Source organism: Maylandia zebra, linkage group LG14 (assembly GCF_041146795.1).
Source record: "Maylandia zebra isolate NMK-2024a linkage group LG14, Mzebra_GT3a, whole genome shotgun sequence".
Taxonomy (NCBI): Eukaryota; Metazoa; Chordata; class Actinopteri; order Cichliformes; family Cichlidae; genus Maylandia; species Maylandia zebra.
In genome coordinates, this window is record NC_135180.1 from 36922919 (window position 1) to 36944054 (window position 21136).

General features: G+C 42.2%; 2 protein-coding genes across 10 annotated transcripts in view; both read right to left on the bottom strand.

Annotated features, from left to right (window-relative positions):
- Window positions 1–5199, bottom strand: part of LOC101467576 (alpha-actinin-4) — a 56339-nt gene extending 51140 nt beyond the window's left edge. For 4 of the 8 annotated variants that reach the window (XM_004574110.4, XM_076873476.1, XM_004574111.4 and 1 more), the window contains exon 1: window positions 4791–5199. In XM_004574110.4, the coding sequence (XP_004574167.1) occupies window positions 4791–4916 (126 nt within the window). In that variant the 5' untranslated portion in view covers window positions 4917–5199. The remainder of the gene's footprint in view (window positions 1–4790) is intronic. The other 4 variants (XM_012915677.4, XM_004574107.5, XM_004574108.3 and 1 more) reach the window with 2 other exon arrangements.
- A 7371-nt stretch (window positions 5200–12570) lies between these two features.
- The window catches only part of zgc:85932 (calpain-9), a 30474-nt gene continuing 21908 nt past the window's right edge, over window positions 12571–21136 (bottom strand). For both annotated transcript variants that reach the window (XM_024805001.2, XM_024805000.2), the window contains exons 17-20: window positions 15989–16067; window positions 15363–15479; window positions 14675–14733; window positions 12571–13725 (exon numbers count right to left, since the gene is read on the bottom strand). In XM_024805001.2, coding sequence (XP_024660769.1) covers window positions 13699–13725; window positions 14675–14733; window positions 15363–15479; window positions 15989–16067 — 282 coding nt within the window. In that variant the 3' untranslated portion in view covers window positions 12571–13698. The remainder of the gene's footprint in view (window positions 13726–14674; window positions 14734–15362; window positions 15480–15988; window positions 16068–21136) is intronic.

Below are 21136 nucleotides of genomic sequence, written 5' to 3' on the forward strand. Positions count from 1 at the left end.
GTCATCATGTCGAGCAAGATCATCCACTGAAATCTAAAGTCGTAGATTCATAAAACAGGCAGCAAACTATTGTATCAGCTCCTTCACACGTAAAGAAATGAGCTTTTCTACATTTACTGTGAGCAAATACGAGACGTCTAACATCCAAACCAGGCTGGACCTTCTTTGTTTTGTTTTTTGTAATAGTTTCCATTCTTGGCCAAAAAATATATATATAACAAAGGATTACTCTCAAGGGACTTCCTGATTAAACAAAAGCTTTAACAAATATTGACAGCTATGAACACTGTCCATATTTATGTTTTCTGCCAATATCCCACAGCTATAATTCAATCAATTCTTCCATGTAAGAAACATAATTGCACCCAGTGTCCAAAAACTTAGACTCGAAGACTCGGACTGGCCAATAAAATCCCTTCTTCCCTGATACCACACGTACAGCTACAGTGCATCTGTGTCAGATAAGATATTCCGCTCCTGATTGGTTCACTGTGGTTTTATAGTTGGACAGCGTAACCAGCTGCCCACCTCCAACATAGTAACAGAGACAACAACACAGTACAGTCTAATTGTTTTGGTTTCGTTTTTACTGCATAAGATCATGGTTTGATTTCAGATCAGAACACTTTCTGATCCCTGACCTACTTGATGGCACAGGGATAGCTCAGTAGGTAAGAGTGGTGACCCCATGATCGGAAGGTCGGGGGTTCGAATCCACTGAACGGCTACCCTGAGGTACCGTCCCTACACACTGATCCCCGGGGGCCCAATGGCTGCCCACTGCTTCACTGAGTGAATGGGTTAAATACAGAGAGGAATTTCCCAACAGTATACATAATTATACTTTATAATAAATTGGATCTTATATACACTTGGTTTATTCTGAACTCTGAAAACCCTAAACATGAAAAACACATTTTTGGTGGTGACATCTTATAAAGCAGCTTTAATTGATCTCTACTTGAACACACGAGCTTCCTCCGATATCCGCCACACCCCAGGCCGATGGTTCCTTTTATTGTCTCCATACTGAGACAATGGTCACCATACTAGTGACCACGGCTGTTTAACAAACAGGCTTTTTAGCCAGACTCCTTCAGACATTTTCAGCTCCCTTCATTCCTTTAAATGTTGTTTTGAAGCAGGAAGGCAGGCTGGGAGAGGGGGGGGGGGAAAAGCAGCCTGGCAGCCTTTGCATGCAGTGTGGTGCAGGATGCATTGTTCGGTCCATTTGTCCTGACAAAAATGCCACTCACAGTTTGTCCTGAGCCAAAACCGGGCCATCTGAACTTTCTTCTCCTTCTTCCAGCCACACAGTCTCCACAGAAAGCATGCGAAAGTGGGCGGCAAAAGAACAAACTATCATTGTGCCCAGCTGCCCACCTTGCCAGCAATGGAAGAAAACTCAGTGTGCGTTTTGTGTTGTTAATGTGAGCACTTGTGTGTGTGTGGCGGGGGGGGATGGCTCACTGTAAACAAATTGCACTGCAGAACACATCTGCACCGAAACACATCAACTCTGATTGTAAAGGACTGTTTGTCTAAGAAATAAAAAGCATAATTAACACAGGTATAAAATCACCCCAATGAGCCACCTGACAGGTACTGTAAAATGGAAATGATTCCCCATCTACTGCCCACAACCCTTCAGTCAGTTACAAAGTCTGCATCCATATCACAATCAGTTCAGTACAAATTGGCTGTGAGATTGAAACGGCTGTCAGTGTAGGAAAATAAGCTCCGATAACCATCAGAGTCGGTGACCACAGCTGATTTACGAGAGGAAACATTTCCCAATCACTGCTCCGAGCTCCTGACAGGAGATGAGGGAAGAAAGGAAACTCTGGCATGTAGGTTTCTTTATTTTTGTCTCTTTGCAAAGAAGAAATCTTCACCTCGGCTCTTTCACTTGAAAAACATTTATCAGCTGCTGTTGTCCTTTTTGTGTGAACTATCCCAAAGCTAGTGGTGGGGCAAGTTTCCATTAACCTCAAAGTAGTATCACTTCGATAAATAAGAACAGCCCCTCTCTGGTGATGCCAAGTACTTTACTACTTTCCTCGTTAGCTCATCCACCCACCTGGCCCTGCCTCCTCCCTGCCACGTGACACAAAAAAGTATGCGCAGCCTAACTGTCGCTGAGGAGCTGGATTTGCATGAGCAGTCTGCCACAGCGGCAATAAAAAAAGCCTTCGGTGGCGTCACTGCGTACTTTGGCGTGTTTGGACGTGCGACCGAGCAGCGAGAAAGACTTAATTGCACGTTTGTCAGGCGAGGAGCTTCGTCTGTAACAAACTGCAATTTACTGGACTTGCGTGGGCTCGGTCCAGCTACTCTGGGGTGTTGAGAAATGTACGAAACGGACAACTACAAGGACAAACGCTGCTTCTGCCAAAGAGCTGAAATGACTCTCACAGGAGTCCTGAAACAAGTTATTCTGGTGCAGCATAAAGCCAAATGTCTTCTTTTCAAGCACCTCCTGCATTCGTTTCTCTTTTCTGGATTACTGAAAAGTTTCAGTGTTTGAGTGTCCTCGTGACTCGATGAGGTAGAGCTGCTCTGTGTCCCCAAAATAAAATAAAAAAAGGCCAAACTAATAAAAACCCAGCTGATTTTCCATTCTTATATCACTCAACACTGTCAATGGGCTGCAGGCAGCAGGATGGAAAATGTTGCTTGTGACACACTGCTCCTGTTTTTGACCTTTCAGACTCACTCCTCACACACACAGGGAGGACAAGCCATTCCCACACTCATTATAGCCATTTGTCTCGATATGCTTGCGGGAGGCATATCTACATTTTTGAGTAGTAACTGGCACAGTGAGTTTGAATGAATACACCACAGGAATTTGCCCTTGTACCCCTCCCTACCTCCATCACTCTGGCTAAATGTTTGGCAAGGGGACGCGTCCCCAATCAACCAAATACCCATCAGCCTCCACTGCAGGACCCAACCTCAGCACAGGTCTGTACTGCAGGCCTCCGCTCTGTTAATGATTGTAGGAGAGGTTTTCCTTTACAAGAAACTTTGACCCGTGCGATGTGTGGGCAAACACGCAGAGCGCGCACAGAGTCGCCTAACCTCAGGTGGAGGGAGCGTGATGTCAGCAATGACTAAAATGCTGAGCGGCCTAACAGCAATGCAGGAGTCGAGGCTCGGCATGCCGTCACACCAACAAAAAGTATGTCAGTCATCCAGCCAGTCAATGAAAGAGATACTCTTAATCATTCCTCACTTCAAATTATCTTCCATTAGACCGCCTCGCCGCTCCCTTCTGAAGATTTAGAAGGTAAAGCATTTGATGTGGGAGCGGTTTAGTGGTGTGGTAAGAGCACGGGTGCATCACAGGGCGGGGTAATTAATCGGAAAGTATAAAGTGATTAGTTTGTCTGCATTCTTCTTCCCTACAAAGACCTAATTTGGGTTATTTTACACATCAAGTGCATCCGCTGAACTTCTTCACATCTGCTAGTCTGGACGCAGCAGCAGCTGTCACCCTCAACACCTTCTCATCTGAATTATATCCAAGTTTGGGAGGGCAATCGTACATCATTATAAGACTAAGTTTATGATTAATCATGTTACATAACCAAAATAATTGTATTTTTTCCATATTCAAGCAGCTCTAGTGTAACATCATTTATAACCACTTTGCAGAATATCAAGCAGTTCAAGAATAAAAAAGCTAGCTCAGCCATTGCTGAGGAGGAAGAAGAGAAAGATGAGTGGACAGGAAGGGGACCACGTTTCAGATTATTGAAAAGACTCAAAATGTTCTTATTGGGGTCAGAGTGTTGGTGATCTGTGAAGCTGAATAGCCAGATGCACTCACGGTGCCAACTGAGTGGTTTCATGTTATTTGGCTTCTCCACATTTTTGCTGAATAATCCTAAAGCTGGTTTAAATCTGCAGCTCAGGAAGTGGGCGTCCAGAGCTGAGAGAACCACTGTCACACCAGAGAGAAGTGCTCTGCTCGTACAGCATTACTGCTGACAGCTCATCTTTATTTCATTTTAACACCTTAGCACTGTGGCTTGGGATTAAATAACCTCGATCATCACGGGATCTACAAATCACTATGTAATCATTTGTAACCGATCTCAGAATAGCTGCAATGACCAAAGCACTCTGAAGGATAGAAGAGAAAAAGTTAACCGCGAAAGAATTTCAGTTGCCCGCATATCACCCGAAGCATCTCTCGAAATGCTTGAGAATCCTCAACTTGAAATTCTCTGAATATCGGCCTTTAACGCCACAGTATCGGTCGGATCTTCCAACAATTTTATCGGCCTCCAACCAACCACACAAGCAGGCGTGCCAGGGAGGCGAGCCGCCTGCACGAAGCCTTCGTAAAGTCCGCTGTGCGGTTATCGTGAGGCTGAGCTGTCTGCACAATCACAGCGTGGATTTTTCTGCAACAATGTGGCGCCTTGTTTCCACTCAGGAGGGGGGAAAAAAAATCACATCTGAAGGAGTGAAAGCTGCAGCTAATATCACACACACACACACTCAGGACTTTTCATTCAGTGATTTAGAGAGGAGGAAACCAGCTTATGTGGGGGGGCTTTGCACCGAGGAGTAGAGCTCGGAGGACCCCCGGGCTGAGGAGAGAGAAGGCGAATAGCACTGGGAGTAAATGCGGGGTTTGTGAAGCTACACCGAGGCCCACACTCGGTCTCTGACCTCCCCATCGCATCCTTCCTCCACTGCCATTTTTCTTTCTGCCCGCCTCCTCCGAGCCCGGCTCCACTCGGCCCAGCTGGGCCCCGAGACTTCGGCTGCCTTACCTTCCTCTGCTGCTTCTCCCAGGCCGGGTCCAGCAGCAGATCTCGGTCCCAGTCGTTCTCCTGCTCCATGTACGTTTGCGCCCCGCCGACGGTCGACTGGTTATTGGCAGCGTGATAATCTACCATGTCAGCAAAAGAAACCTGAGTGCGCCACGGAGAAACTGTCACAGGCAAAAATATACAAAAATAAAAAATAAAAATGGGGGGGGGGAGAGCAAAGACGACCCAAATCAGAGAGGCGGGACGGGGAGGGATAACCGAGCCAGGAAAGAGTCCTTCTTCTCTCGCCGCTTCCAGCCGTGAGTGTTTTTAATGAGATGAATATCCGGTGTGTGCCGCTGCTGCTGTGTGAAGAAAAGCTCTGCTTCTAAACGGTGTGGCTGCTGGGAGGAACCGGCCGCTCCTACACACCGACACCGGCAAGCACGACCCACCGAGAAGACGCACTTCCGGTGAAGCCTTTCAAAATAAATCAGATGCGCGTCACCGTTCCTCTGATTACTTTCTTTAAAATTAATTATACGTTATTACTATTTCCTGTTGCACTGATTGCAAATCAGGGGCGCCACCAATGGGGAAATAGTGGGGGCACTGGCCTCCCCACAAAATTTGTTGGCAAGACCACTCTATGTTGGTAATAATTTCAATACATTTAATAAAGAGAAAGACACCCTACAATGAGTTGAAACGTTACCTTGTTATTAATCCTGCAATTTCATTCATTTGTATTGTGTCCCTTTGTATGTCCCCTCACTATTTCCTGTCCTGGGCCACCTTGATATTTTTAGTGGTGCCACCCAAAATTCTGGAGGCGTTCATGTTGCAAATCCCTGTGTTTAAAAGTACTTCATATGCTTTTTGACTGAATTAAAGAGTAATCGTTTTTCTCCGGGGGGTTGTTGTTGTTGTTTAAGTGCACTAGGTAGATTTCCTCTTTCCCTAAAAGTCTAGTTATTCTTTTTAAATTAGTCTGTTAAGTCTGTGAAGGTTCTCACTCATCCAGGTCTTGGTAATCTGTGAAGCTTAGAAGGAAGAGCGACCGGACATCTTTAAGATTCTTTTCATTTCACCTCTCATTCCAGAAGCTTCATCAGTTCTAAGACCAAATGGTGAAGAGTCCCAGCTATATAAGCCCTAGTGGGAGTTGTCTCTTAAGAGAGTCGTCGACTCACTATTGAAGTCCAGTCGCTTTTCTTTCCAAGCTCCTTAGATTATTCCAGTTAACCAAAACAGCTTTTTTCTCCTATTTTTTGTAAGAATTCACTTTTAGTGTGCACCTTGCTCTAAACTTTTTCATTTGTAAATATAAAACACAGTTAAGTTATTTTTAAAGTTTTGAGTCAATTGAAAGTAATGAATGTGTTACTTGAAGATTCTGCAATCTTGTCTGTGAAGGTTTTCAGTCATCCAGGTCATCGTAGTCAAAGGAGCTTGCAAAGAAAAACGTCTGGACTTCTTTAAGTTACTTGAAGACGTTGCACCTCTCATCCGAGAAGCTTCTTCAGTTCTAAGGGCCAAATGGTGGAGAGTCCCAGATTTAAACCCAGTGGGAGTAACCCCCCACAGAGGGACAAAAGGACCCCCGATGATCCTCTAATCGCCTGAGCCAAGGTGTGAAACTGGGTGTGGGTCCCAATCAGCCAGAGTTTCGGGTGAGTTCATTGTGAAACCTGGCCCCACCTTATCATGCGAATTCCTGAGATCAGATGGCCCAGGATGTGATCTTGTAAATTTTGGAGATTTTCTTTGCTGAAAACTGTCAGGCCACTTTGGGACTTAAGGGTGCTAAAATGTATTTGCTGTGTTTAAAATGACTTAAAAACCTTCCAAGATTAGCTCAAGCTATTAAGATAATGTGAAGAAACAACTGCTATGACTTTATTTCATAAACATCTTTGTTTTGTGTTTTTGATATTAAAGGAAGTTGGTATAAGCTAGGCTACACATTAGTGTAATACAAATTGATACCACTAGGGGTGCAGAAAGTCAGCGTGACCTTTATTTAAGCAGGTAAGTCAAGTTTTGTTGTTAACAGACACTAAATCAGCACAGAAGCCAGAAATGTTTATATTTCAAATTAAGTTTCATTTGGCTTCACATTTATGCTGTAAAAAGCTCTCGATTTTGTTTTCCAAACAGGTTTAACTTCAATTTTTGAAGTGGTATATGTCAATAAAACCCCAAACCCTGTGAACTGTGTGTAACTGAGAAAACACATATAAATAGGGAATCTTACCAAAAACAGAAAAAAAAGTCTCACCTACTTTCCACTGGTAGTGAAGTATTACAGTAGTACAATCCCGTTAATGCAGGTAGAAAAACCCTCCAGTGTTCATTCAAACTTTTACAGCTAGAGATTAATTTAAATGGAATCTAAATAAAGTCCAAAAGCCAGCGTGATCTTTCTTTCTATAGCTATTTTATTTTATTTTGAAAGTACCATCGCCGGTTTCCCGCTATGAATCTGCAGAGACCTGACACACTTGTCCTCCAATAGGCCAAGACAACTCTCATGAATATTCAATACAGCATTTGAACGTGAGCTGCTGAAACAATGAAGCTTTATAAATTTGAAATATCCGAAGTATTTACAAGCGAAAGCAAAAAAAAAAAACAGATCCTCGCCATGATGGGATCTGTGACTGATGGTCCTTTATCACGACTGCTTCGCCCACATTTCGGATTCACAATATAAATTTAGACACTTTAAATTATTGGGTTTTGGGTGGGGTTTTTTTGTTTTGTTTGTTTGTTTGTTTGTTTGTTTGTTTGTTTGTTTTTTAAGAGCAGGAATAAGTGTGTGATTGTATTTGGATCACACAATCAAAATCAACAGGGTCACCACAGTCAGGACATTGCATTTTATTTGATTTTATTTAGAAGCCAAACTCATGCTCATGATACAGAATCCATCATTTCACAATCATACTGGGGGCTATGGGCACCCCTGGGGGTCCAGGGCTGTCACAGGTTCCCCTCAGGTGACTCCTACTGACTTTTACAACTGTAATTCAAATAAGTAATATTGTCCTGGCAATATATCACTGGGATCACAACCAAGCTCGGTGTAATGATACTGTTAGCAGTAACTTTGGGTATTCTTAGTATCAGAAGTAATTAGCATGACTGATGAGAACTCTGATGATACTGACGACTGCAACTGTCCCACATATGAGAAAGTATGTTACACTATTATATTATTGTTATTCCAAAAGTCTTTGATCCATAAAAAAGTAAATATTTCATTTTAGTCCTAAACTTCTGATCCACATATTTGGTCAGAAAGAATCAGAACACAAGGAAAAATAGAGATCTGCCTGTACAGGCCTCTCTGCAGGCTTGATGTCATCAGTGTGCCTGCTCAGCGGACAGATATTAAAGGTCTCGGATGACAGTGGCGATGCTGAAAACAGTGTTTGTGTTCTGAAGTTGCTGCTGTGATTGCAGCTGATGCAGAACTGCATCAGATTTAGGAGCTGGAATGAACAAAGTTTTAAAGAGCAGCGTAGAAGAAATCCTGTGACTCTGAGGTGGGCAAAGATCCACAAAAAAGCCTCACTCAAGATATGAACCTGATTAGTTTCAACATGGCATAGGGGTCTGTTGTATCTCTGTGCTATCTTTGCACTCTTCACCTTCATTGTTCAGATTTAAGGAAATGTGGAGTCACAGACAAAACACTGGCTATCAGGTCAGCTGGTGTGAGCTTCCTGCAGCTTCCAAAAAGCTAATTTTCAGTCTGGCTGAAAGCAAAAAAACAGGAACGAGCTGTCTGGGATGGACACGTTGGAACGGTTGTTAGAGATCACTGCTGGGGAATGGTGGCCAGCTGGCCTAATCACCGGAATATTCATCAACGCCTAATGGTTCATTCATTTATAGGTGGCCCTTGTATTTTGGAGAGCTCACACTTGTTGTGCAGCAGGAAGACACAGTAGACTGAAACAAGCTGTAATAATCCGTTAAATTAATAACATGGACAGACAACATAATGCTGCCTGGCCAGAGGATTCTTACTTGGAGACCAAGAAGGAATACTGCTATACAAGCCTATTGCTTATAAATGTAGTAAATTATGAAGCAATGACAGACGTCACAGCTTCCTCTGATAAAGAAACAGCTCAGAAAATGAAAGCAAATCTTTTGCTGCTGATTCTTGTGCAGCTTGTGATCATAAAGTGGTCATGATCCAACCCATCTGAGAAGCACTGACCCAGAGGACTGGCATCATAAAACAGGAAAGCCTGAGCTGCGGTATCATCGCCTCCATCTGGCAGGAGGCGGTTCAGGCTGTTTTCAGGGTGACTGTCCTGCCTGCAGGAGCCACCTACAGAAGTAGGTCACGCTCAGGCTGTCCTTCTTGATTAGTGTCACAGCGGTCCAGAGCAGCACATACAGCAGAGACTGCAGTGGGACAATGCTCCACCTCTGATGTTTTCATGTGGGGCATTATGGTGCTGCTCACAGCTCAGTGCTGCAAGTACAGTCTGTGTCTTCAGTCATCATCAGCAGGCCACTTGTGAAGTCCCGGATAGCCGGTGAGGCTAACGCATGAGTTGATGATGTAATGCTCTGCACATTCCCTGCTTGTGTATCTTCCAATAATATTTCTTTTGTCGTGTAAATATACAAATACTGACAACATTTTGCATTCAAATCTCAGTGAAACAGTTCAGATGCCAACTATCAAACATGAGCTATAGAAAAATAAAATTCATTTGTTTCCCCTCCATCTTTTCCAGAGAGATGTGCTGCATCTTGGGAAGCTGAGCCAAGACAGAGAATGCACTGCTTATTTAAATACACTTAAGGCGCCTGAGAACTTCGGTGATTCATGAAGATATAAACTTGTACCTGTCACTTTCTACATCTATTATATTGCACTTCACTGCATTTCTCTGACAGATTTAATTGCTGCTTACATTTAACAGTCATATTCCATAATAGCACTCCTGTCTAGGGAATAAAATCACACATTTTGAATATGAATGTTTCTGAAGGATAAATGAAAGTATTAAATGTTTCCTTTATGGGTAGAGAAAATTTGCCAGCTTGTTCTCTTAGATCATGTGGGAAATGCCACAATATCAAGAGGGAAAGCTGAAAAGGACAGGAAGTGAAACCGAGAGAGGAATAAAGAGAACAGAAAGTAGAAAATAAAATGGGAAATAACTTGAAAAAAAAGCCCCGAAAACCACAACTGTGGTCAATTAATAATAATAATAAAAAACTCTTTTGTCTTTTCCTGACCTAAGTAGAAAAAAAATCATGAGGTCAACAAAAAGCATGAAGGGCAGTTTAATGAAGACTATTTAATAATGTTGGTAACTGCAAGGACCTGAGGATGGACTACAACAAAAAGGTTTTACCATGTTGCTTCATGCAGGTCATACGAAGAAAACAGCAGATGGGAAATGCTCGTTCATTAGGTTGGAAATGTAAAGATAAAGTAAGACAAGATAGCCTTTATCAGTCCCATAGTTGGGAAATTCAAAGCATTACAGCAGCAAAAAGAGCAGGAATAAAAAATAACACACGACACACAAACAGAAGAAAAATGTACACTCTCTCTCTCTTCCTCCTGAAAGGTGGTTCAGTCTACATCCTGCCTTTATTTAGGATTTGTGTGACTTGATGCTATGTTCAGCTTTTTAATCTTTATTCACGGCGCATCAACATCATAACAATATGGTTTTTATACATTTTAATGCAGCAGTGTAATGTTGCAGAACAGAGCATCTGCTTGGAAAACTGTTATAACTATAGGATCACACTTCAATGGTTCATTGTCTTCATTGCTGAATGAGGTAATAAAGGGAATGCTGAATTCCACCAACTCTTATTTTGGATGCAGATACGTCAGGGTCACTTCTCTCAGTTGGGAAAGCTTCAACGCACATATTAAACAAATATGTAAGACTACGTTCTTCCATTTGTGCAACATCTCTAAAGTTAGAAATATCCTGTCTCAGAGTGACGCTGAAAAACTAGTTCATGCATTTATTACTTCCAGGCTGGACGACTGTAATTCATTATTATCAGGATGTCCAAAAAACTCACTGAAAAGCCTTCAGCTAATCCAAAATGCTGCAGCAAGAGTCCTGACAGGGACTAGAAAGAGAGAGCAGATTTCTCCTGTTTTGGCTTCCCTTCATTGGCTTCCTGTTAAATCCAGAATTGAATTCAAAATCCTGCTCCTCACATACAAGGTCTTAAATAATCAGGCCCCATCTTATCTTAATGACCTTGTAGTACCATATCACCCTATTAGAGCACTTGGCTCTCGCTCTGCAGGCCTACTTGTTGTTCCTAGAGTATTTAAAAGTAGAATGGGAGGCAGAGCCTTCAGTTTTCAGGCCCCTCTTCTGTGGAACCAGCTTCCAGTTTGGATTCAGGAGACAGACACTATCTCTACTTTCAAGATTAGGCTTAAAACTTTCCTTTTTGCTAAAGCATATAGTTAGGGCTGGACCAGGTGACCCTGAATCCTCCCTTGGTTATGCTGCAATAGACGTAGGCTGCCGGGGATTCCCATGATGCATTGAGGTTTTCCTTTCCAGTCACCTTTCTCACTCACTATGTGTTAACAGACCTCTCTGCATTGAATCATATATGTTATTAACCTCTGTCTCTCTTCCACAGCATGTCTTTATCCTGTCTTCCTTCTCTCACCCCAACCGGTCGCAGCAGATGGCCCCGCCCCTCCCTGAGCCTGGTTCTGCCGGAGGTTTCTTCCTGTTAAAAGGGAGTTTTTCCTTCCCACTGTTGCCAAAGTGCTTGCTCATAGGGGGTCATATGATTGTTGGGTTTTTCTCTGTATCTATGAAGCGCCTTGAGGCGACTTATGTTGTGATTTGGCGCTATATAAATAAAATTGAATTGAATTCAAGCATTCAGACATTTCTCATGCAGGAAGCCACACTTTTTTTTTAATGTTTTTATTTTTATTCATTTTCAGGCACAACAAATACCTATATTGAACATAAAATACACAAAACAAAAAACAAAACTTGCCTGAAAAAGGAGTGGGACGAAGAAAACTTATTAAATCCCACCCCTATACTCACTCATCAACAAAAAAAAAACAATAAACATGATCCAACCCAATTATCTCAGTGGAAAAAAACAACCAGAGTAGGACAGACTGGTTGGTCAAGGGTTCATCCAAAAAACATCAGGAGGAAAGAGCCAGAAACTGGAAACCACATCGAGCTAAAACAGAAAGCTGAACTAATGAGTCTCTTTAAAAAAACCTTTATTACTTCTACTGTCGGATTTCAGAGTGTAATAACAACTGAAAACTGAACCTTTTAAGCATATAGTGTTCTTGTTTCTTCAGGACATGTGTGGTGTTTTATGGAAAAACAAACACGGGGGAACACACGCACCTTTATTATGTTGAACTGATGATTGTTTTTATTTCCGTATAAATATGTTGCTGTGAAATCAGGCACAAAAGAAAAAAATCATTTGAGCAGCTTCCACTGAAGAGCGTGGATCTATGAGCGTGACATGCAGTTCTAAAAATGCAGGAAGCACACAAACACACACGCACAGACCCGCTGGTATGTGCATCTCTGACTGCTCTCACTTTGACGAATGATGCTGGAAGACGGATATTTACACATTCCAGCCATGAGCAGAGGACAGAGGGTCATTTCTCAGAAGATCTCCCATGGCTACGGTCACCGTACGGCACATTCACATAACCAGGCAACAAGGAGATAAGTCTGGTCTGGCTGAGGGAAAGACTTGCATAAAATTAAAAGACACCAGTAGAGTAGCTTTGCATGCCTTTATTCTTTTAAGATAGCTTTGCTCTGATTGACTGTCCATTGTGAACAGCAGATTTGAATGGCTGTGTACCTGAGATGACCATATTCTCTCTAGCTATCTTAAAGCTTGTAGTTACAGCTGGATCAGGTGACCCTGAACCCTCCATAGTTATGCTGCCGTAGGCTGCCGACGCACAGTGATGCACTGAGCTTCTTAACTCATCATGTACTTACATGTCACAACTGCATGTTATAAACATTGCCTTTTTCTTTCTTTTTTGGCTACAAAGTCATCTATCATGGGCTAAAAATGCAGCTCAGAGGAGGTGCAGGAGACCGGTTTCCTTGGAAACCACTTGAATTAGCACCTTGAGTCAACTGGTGTAAATAAAACTGATCTGAACGTAATTACAACACACTGAAATGTTTTAACAGATTTTTTTTGTCTAATCTCAAACCAAAACTTTTGTTTACTCCACATAAATTATGACAATTTTCTTAATATAGCACACATCAGTATACTCAAACTCACAAGATAAAAACCTAAAATTTTACAATGAAACACAAAAGACAAGTTAACAAACATACACACATACATGAATGCACGCACACACACTTAGATTTTGAGTGTAAATTAAATGAGTCTGAACAAAAATGCATGTTGATCAGGAGGACAGCATATTTTATTGATTATTTTAGGTATGATGATCGGTGTTGGGACACAGGCAAACAGTCTTCTGTGGTTTTGAACAAAGTAAAAGAGGCTCTGTGTTTATTGTCTCTCATTTAGAGGCATGTTGAGAAATGATGTCAGACTGAGAGGACAATGAAGGTGAAGTCACTGAAGTTTCATCATAAACTTCCTCACAGCAGCACATCCTGCCTTGACCTTTGACTTTGGCTGTTTGCACGACTCAGGAGAGTTCTTAAGGTCGTTTCCATTGCTATTGTTTGAGTGTGTGAGGAAAGAAAAACAGCTTCAGAAATATTCACTTTTCTGTTTGCCATATGTTTCTGTTTCTGCAATAAACATTTTTGGCACAGAACTACACAAACGTACAAAAATGAAAAAAGAGCAGGAAAAACGAAACTGAGGTGATCCAGGTGAGGGTGTCTGGGTAGAGCAGTTCAGTTCAGTTGTACATGGTCATGTGGAGCCACTGGAACCAATCAGAGGGCAGAAGAAGTGATATATCATTATTGACATTAAAGCTGCCATCATACTAACTGTGCGCTCTCTACTGTGTCCATTGCAAGAAGCACAAACCCAAACCTGTGCGTGACTCCACAGCAGCTCTGTGTGCACTGTTTATGAGACCTTTCTGAGATACTTCAGTCTGCCTTCTACAAGCAGCCCATTTAAGTTCAGCAAGCATCCTTTCACTTTATTCACAGTTTGTTTTGTTTTTTTGGTCAGGTTTGCATTTCTGATTTGGACGGACATGCTTGCTGACTCTCACACATTCACAGAGCTGAACATTTACGGCTGTACGTTTAAGACTTGATGAAGTGTTCTTTATGTGTTCTCTGGATCAAATGCTGCACATTTCTGTAGACGTGCAACAGGGTTTCCTTCTGATCACCCCTGCTTACAGAAACTGGCTCACAATTACTTGGGATGTCACTGCTCGACTGCTAGCTAAAGCTCCCTGCAGGTTCTCTACAGTTATGTGGGTGTTTATCTTTGCCTTCCTGCCCAGGAGACGTTCACTTTCATCTTGAAGTTTTCTTGCACTTCCAGATCTTCCACAATTCCCTTTAACTGTTACTTTTCATGGCATTTCATACAGTGAAAACTGCAAAGCTGAAAGCAGTTTCACACGTACTCGTAGCCTTAATATGCATTGGTTGCCTAAAGAAGCCTGAGGTTATGTTGTAATGATATTTGAAGAGTCAGACTTTACCAGATGACATTTCATGAGAACAACCTCTCACCCACTGTACAGGTCCAAACAAGTGAGTTTCAGCCTCACAAACCGCTGCGCGCCCCGAGATTCCTGTTTCATTTTGTTCTGTTTTTACAACCGTGAGACATGAAGTGACAGGACTCTCACATTTAAAGGATCGCTAAGTTCACTCTTCAGCTCTAACGTTACACTATATTCATACCTGTCTGTAGCTGATGGTTACTGCTCCCGTTCCCATCACGTCGTATGCCTGAAATTTGTCTGCAAGAGGACGAAAAGACGATATTGAGACACAGCTAATGTTTGTCGTCTGCATCAAAACAGTTCAGAGAATCACGAATGAGCTGCTGAGTTGGCTTATAGAGGCTTTCCAAACATTCCTGTCATGTGATGTTTTAACTTTGACTTTTAGTTCAAATTAAAACATCACATGACTGATTCTGGGCAAAACGAGCTTGTGTATAATGACACAACAAACAGGGTTATTATGGGCAATTTAAGCTAAACGTGAAAAGTAGACGTGAATTTTATTTTTTGGGGGAGTAAGTAACTGTTAATACGACAGGCTTGAACGGTTTTCCTGCTCAGTAATAAAAAGAATCAGTCTTTTCTGTTCCAGCTTATGAAAACATCTCTCTCCTCGTCGTCTCTCTTCCTCTTGTTTCTCCTCCCTTTTTTCCCACGCCTCCTCTGTCACCTCATCCGTTCTCTCTCTCGCTCCTCTGTCATCCTCTGCTTCTTTCTCTCGTGGCCTTGTGGTGTCATTTACCAGCAAATATGGTGATTAAAACCACTTGCTGTTTCTAATTTATACCATTCATCTCCTCTGAAAGACAGAAAGCTGTAACAATGCTTGCACCCCCACCCCGCCCCGCATCACCCCCTCTTACGGATCATGCTCTCCAGTTTCATCAGCAGGTACAGGAAGCCGGGGTAACTGATGGTCATGTCCGGCTCCGTGTATCTCAGTCCAACCAGCTGCATCACCAACTCGTCCACCCGGATGCCTGCAGCAGGGACAGATGGAGCAGAGGTGGGGGTAAAACGCAGGTGCAGAAGCACTGGGTGGGATACCTGTTTTTATTGCAATAAACTCCACATGTGCACAGGTGACATATATGACCGCACACTCGTTTCCCTGATCCCAGCCAGTCCATTAGGCAGCTCCCGTCTGAGTGACGTATGAGTGATGAACCAAAACGTTTGTGTTTTGTGATTTTAATGACTTCAGAAAAAAAAGTTCTCCACACAAACTGCACATCTTTTTCATTTCATGTAGTCAAAACGGTCTGCTTATTAATTAATTTAACTTCAATGGTGCAAAAATGTTTGACTAATGTGACGACTTGGGAAACACAGGACTTTAGTTACACATGTGACCAAACATGTGACCCTTTTAGGATCACACGTTGAGCGAAAAAGGTGTTTGGCTCCCTCTGCTGGTCGGATTTTTACCGACCGATGGAGACCCTCAGCGGTTAAATGACACAGGATGAAAAAGTGTTGTGAATGCTACCTGCTGCTTTCAGCGAGGGCATGACCTCCTGATATTCGAGGCGCTGAGTTTTGTCCTTGTCATGCATGAGGAAGATATCCTGAGGAGAGATTAAACACAGTAAAAATAAATGCCTGAAAAGCTGCATATACACAAACATTCTGTTATAATCTGATAAAACTGCGACAGCAGGTCCGGTAATGGCGGCTGGCTGAAAGGACGTGCCCACTTCTGCTCCGCTATCTTTCTGTAAAATCCTGAATAATACTCGTTTGTTAGACATTGAACGACACCTAGGACAGCTGTGATGCCTCTCTCGCAAAGGAAACCCGGGAAAAACATTGGTAGACCGACTCAATCGAAATTATCTGACTTCACTTCTAAGTTGAACTCTGAGGCTAGCTGTGAAGCTAGGGTTAGCCGTGAAGATAGCGAGACTAATATTAACGCTAGCCAGGCGGTGGAGGAGGGAAATGATGAGCCGACTGAGAGGGAAGAGACGGCCGAAGGCTCAGACGTAATACTGGCGGCTATTGCAAGCTTGAAATCCGATTTTTCCTCCAAACTTGATGGTATTTTGTCAGCAATAGAGACCGTGAGGAAGGATGTTAATGAGTGTGCCAAGCGGGTCAACGAGGCGGAGGCCCGGATATCTGCAGCGGAAGATAGCATTACCACCTTGGAAGCAAAGATACGGACTCTTGAAAATAACAACAAAAACCTCGAGGACAAAGTGCTGGATCTGGAGACCAGATCGCGACAATCTAACTTGAGACTTGTTAACCTGCCCGAGGACGCAGAAGGAGAAGACGCGTGCGCTTTTTTGGAAAGCTGGCTACCGGAGGCTCTGAACTTGGCGCCGCTACGAACCGCTCTGACGCTGGAGAGAGCGCATCGGGTCGGCCAGAAGAATATGTCAAATACCGCTGCACCAAGGACTATGATCATGAAGTTTCTAAATTACAAGGATAAAATGACCGTGATAAGAGCTGCCAGGGCAAAGGGACAGATTCTTTTCAAGAATCGCCCGGTGAGATTTTATGAGGACCTAGCGACCGGAGTGCACAAAAAACAGAGTTTGACGCCGTGAGACAACAGCTTCGCTCCATGGGTATCCGGTACGGCATGATTCCTCCTGCGCGACTGATAGTGACACACAACGGACAGTCCCGCATCTTTCACCTGCCAGGTGAAGCGGAGAACTTTGTGAAGGCTCTGGGGTCAGAAAGTGGACCGGGGTGAGATGATGTAATCATGGTCATACTACAGTGTGTTGGCATGGAGGGGTGATTACTGAGCTTTAAGTTTAAAAAGAAGTGAGAGGGAGAGAGAGAAAAGCCAGTTTGTTATATTTATTTGTTTATTGGTCCAGAGGCTCACAGCCACTATTAGTACCCTGATTTTCTTATCGTATTCAATAACCAGTTTTTTGTTTGCATAGCGGGGTGGGGTAAGGGAAAAGTGTTCAGGCACAGTCGGTTGATCCTCACTTTTGGGTGGAACAACCTTTAGCTGTTAGACAGGTGCCAATATGTATAGGGGGAGGGAAATGGGTGCCCAAGTTCAAGTTAAAGGGGCATATTCAGTATTCATTGTTATGGATGTAGTTTTTGACATTCAGGTATTATTTGTTTCTCTGTCCTTTAATATTTCAAATGTGTTGGGAAGCTCATTCAGTGTTATATGTTATGTCTGGTGGGATAAGAATTAAAATTTCTTCTTGGAACTGCAGAGGGCTACAAAAACTGGAGAAGGTAAAACAAGTAATGTCTAGGCTGAACTCTATGCACTCTGATATCATGCTGCTACAGGAAACGCACCTGTTGTCTAGTCAAGAGGCGAAGATTAGGAGGAGGTGGCAAGGCAGTATATATTCTGCGCCCTTCACTTCTCAGGCAAGAGGTGTTATGATCTTGATCCACAAATCTATACCATTTCAGGTGACAAGGGTTATTAAAGACAAGGCTGGGAGATATGTTATTTTACAGGGCACACTTATTACGGAAAAAATAATCCTGATAAATATCTATGCTCCAAACACTGACGACCCAAAGTTTTTTCATAATCTTTTTCTTACAGTATCATGTCTGTCTGGTAGCCTTATTATAGCAGGGGATTTTAATTGTACGTTGAACCCAGAATTGGATAGGAGCTCAGGTATTGATCTCTCTCATCCTAAAAGTAGGCAAACTATTCAACATTTTATGAAAGAACTTGATCTGAGGGATATTTGGAGGGATATGAACCCTAAGGTCTTAAAATACTCCTGCTATTCACATACACATAAATCATACTCGCGTATTGATTACTTTTTAGTTTCTGCCAATTTGAGTTATAAAATAAAGGACTGTCACTATGATAATATTTTAATATCTGACCATTCGCCAAACTCGTTAATATATGAAGATTTGAGACTGAAGAGAGATCCCCCTAGGTGGAGATTTAAACAAAAGTGGCTCCTAGACTCAGAATTTATATCTTTCATAGATAACCAAATAAACATTTTTTTTGATACTAATAGGGATGAAACATCACCCTGCTCAAGATGGGAAGCTTTTAAGGCCTACATAAGGGGTCAGATTATTAGCTTCACAAGTTATAGAGCAAAGCAAACTTATCAGAAAACAAAAAAGTTGGAGGCAGAGATTGAGATGCTTGAGGGAGAATATTTTCAAAGTTTTTGTCCAAGAATCCATCAAAAGCTTCTGTTACTAAGAACACAGTATAATGAACTTTCTGCTTCTAAGGCAGCCTCACATCTTTTGCGTCTTAAACAGACATTCTATGATCAAGGGGAAAAGCCCGGGAAATTATTAGCCTGGCGCCTCCGTCAATTACAGAATGAGAAAAACATTGCCTCAGTTGAAAACAGTGATGGACAGGTTATTGTTGACCCTCTAGGAATTAATGAAACTTTTAAGGTTTTTTTTGAAAAATTATATAACTCAGACATAACACACATGGGACAAGAGCAAGATCTCTTCTTAGATACCCTTCAGTTGCCCAGCATTTCAGGACTAATGAGCGCAGATCTTGATACACCTATAACAAAGGAGGAGATATCTATAGCAATAGACCATTTGAAAACAGGTAAAGCCCCAGGCCCAGATGGGCTGCCGACAGAAATTTATAGGGTATTTAAAACTAAACTGCTGTCCCCTCTTTTTGACATGTTTTTGGATTCATTTGAAAAGGGAATCCTTCCGGTCTCATTAAGAGGAGCCCTGATAACTTTATTGCCCAAACCTGGTAAACCGTGCAATAAATGTGGTAACCTAAGACCAATAAGTCTTCTTAATGTGGATCTAAAGATACTTTGCAAAATTTTGGCTCGAAGACTGGAGAGATTTTTACCTGATCTAATTACCTGTGATCAGAATGGGTTTATTGCGGGTAGACAGGGATTTCATAATGTGAGAAGAGTGTTGGATATTCTTCATAGTCAGGAGGGAAAACCGGACACTGCTCTACTATCATTAGATGCCGAAAAGGCCTTTGATAGAGTTGAGTGGCCCTATTTATTTGAAATATTAAAAAGATTTGGCTGTGGGGATAATTTCTGTCGGTGGATTAGACTTTTATATAATGAGCCATATGCTGAAATACTGACAAATGGAATTATATCTAAACCGTTTGAAATTAAACGGGGCTGTAGGCAAGGGTGCCCTTTGTCCCCTTTATTGTTTATTTTAGCAATCGAACCGTTTGTCATTGCGGTGCGGTCCCATAAGAGCATAACTGGTCTATCAGTAAACCAACAGGAACACAGAATTGCTTTATTTGCAGATGATGTTATTCTTTTCTTGGAAAAGCTGAAGGAGTCTATCCCAGCCTTGTTAGATCTACTACACATATTTGGACGGATATCAGGATATAAAGTGAACAAAGAAAAATCTTCATTAATGATACTTAACTCAGAAGAGAGAGAGGGTGCTGGAAATTCTTTCCAATTCAAAATGGTAGACTGTTTTACCTATCTGGGGATTAAGATAGTGCCATGTTTGAGAGACATTGTTGGAGCTAACTACACCCCTATGGTAGACTCAATCACCTCATCCCTAGATAGATGGAAGCCCTTGCCCTTGTCACTTATAGCGAGAATTAATGTTCTTAAATTAAACATAATGCCCAAACTTTTGTACCTGTTCCAGAACATCCCATTGTCACCCCCTGCTAACTTATTTTCACACCTGAAGACAATTTTTGTACGTTTTTTGTGGAATGATAGACGACCAAGGCTCCGTTTATCACTCTTGTACTTACCGTATGAAAGAGGAGGCCTCAAATGTCCCAATCCACTTTGGTACTATTGGGCAGCCCAATTGAGGACTATGATGTATTATTTTACAGATAACTCCTCCCCGCCTTGGACAAATATGGAAAACAGTTCAGTACCTCTTCCCCTTCCCCAGTACCTATACTCAGCAAAAGTCAAAATGTTGAAAAAAAAGACAAAAAATCCTATAGTCAGAAATATGATTATAATCTGGTATCAGGTTAAAAAATACCTGGGTGAACCCACCTCTTTCGCACGCTTTAGCCCAATATGGGGTAATCAATTTTTCCCTCCAGGCAGAGCAGACCCTGGTTTTAGGAAGTGGGCTGACAAAGGCTTAAAGACAATAGGGGATCTCGTGGGATCAGAGGGTGAGATTTTGATGTCATTTGAGGAGTTGATTTCCAAGTATGATATCCCATGCAAACATCGATTTAAATATCTACAAGTGAGAAACTTTATTAGATCATCTCAAAATCAGTGTTTGTCAATCCCTCCGTTTTCCACTTTGGAAAAAGGAAATGAAAAGAGATTGCTTTGGAAGGGGAATAATCTCCAAATTATATAATATGTTAGTAGAGGGTTCCCCTGAATCTTCTTTAGGAAAACTTAATGCCTGGAGGGAAGATTTACAGGAGGACTTATCCTCCGAAGACTGGGAGGAGGCATGTGCTGAAGCACAAACACAAACTACCAATACTCGTCTCAAAGTATTGCAATATAATTGGCTAATGAGGACGTATGTGACTCCAGAAAAGCTTAATAAGTATAATGGTGATATCCCAGACTTGTGTTTCAGGTGTGGAGAGGAGAAAGGGACGTTTTTCCACTGTGTCTGGGAATGCAATAAAGTACAACGGTTTTGGAAAGAGATTAAACAAGCTCTGGATATT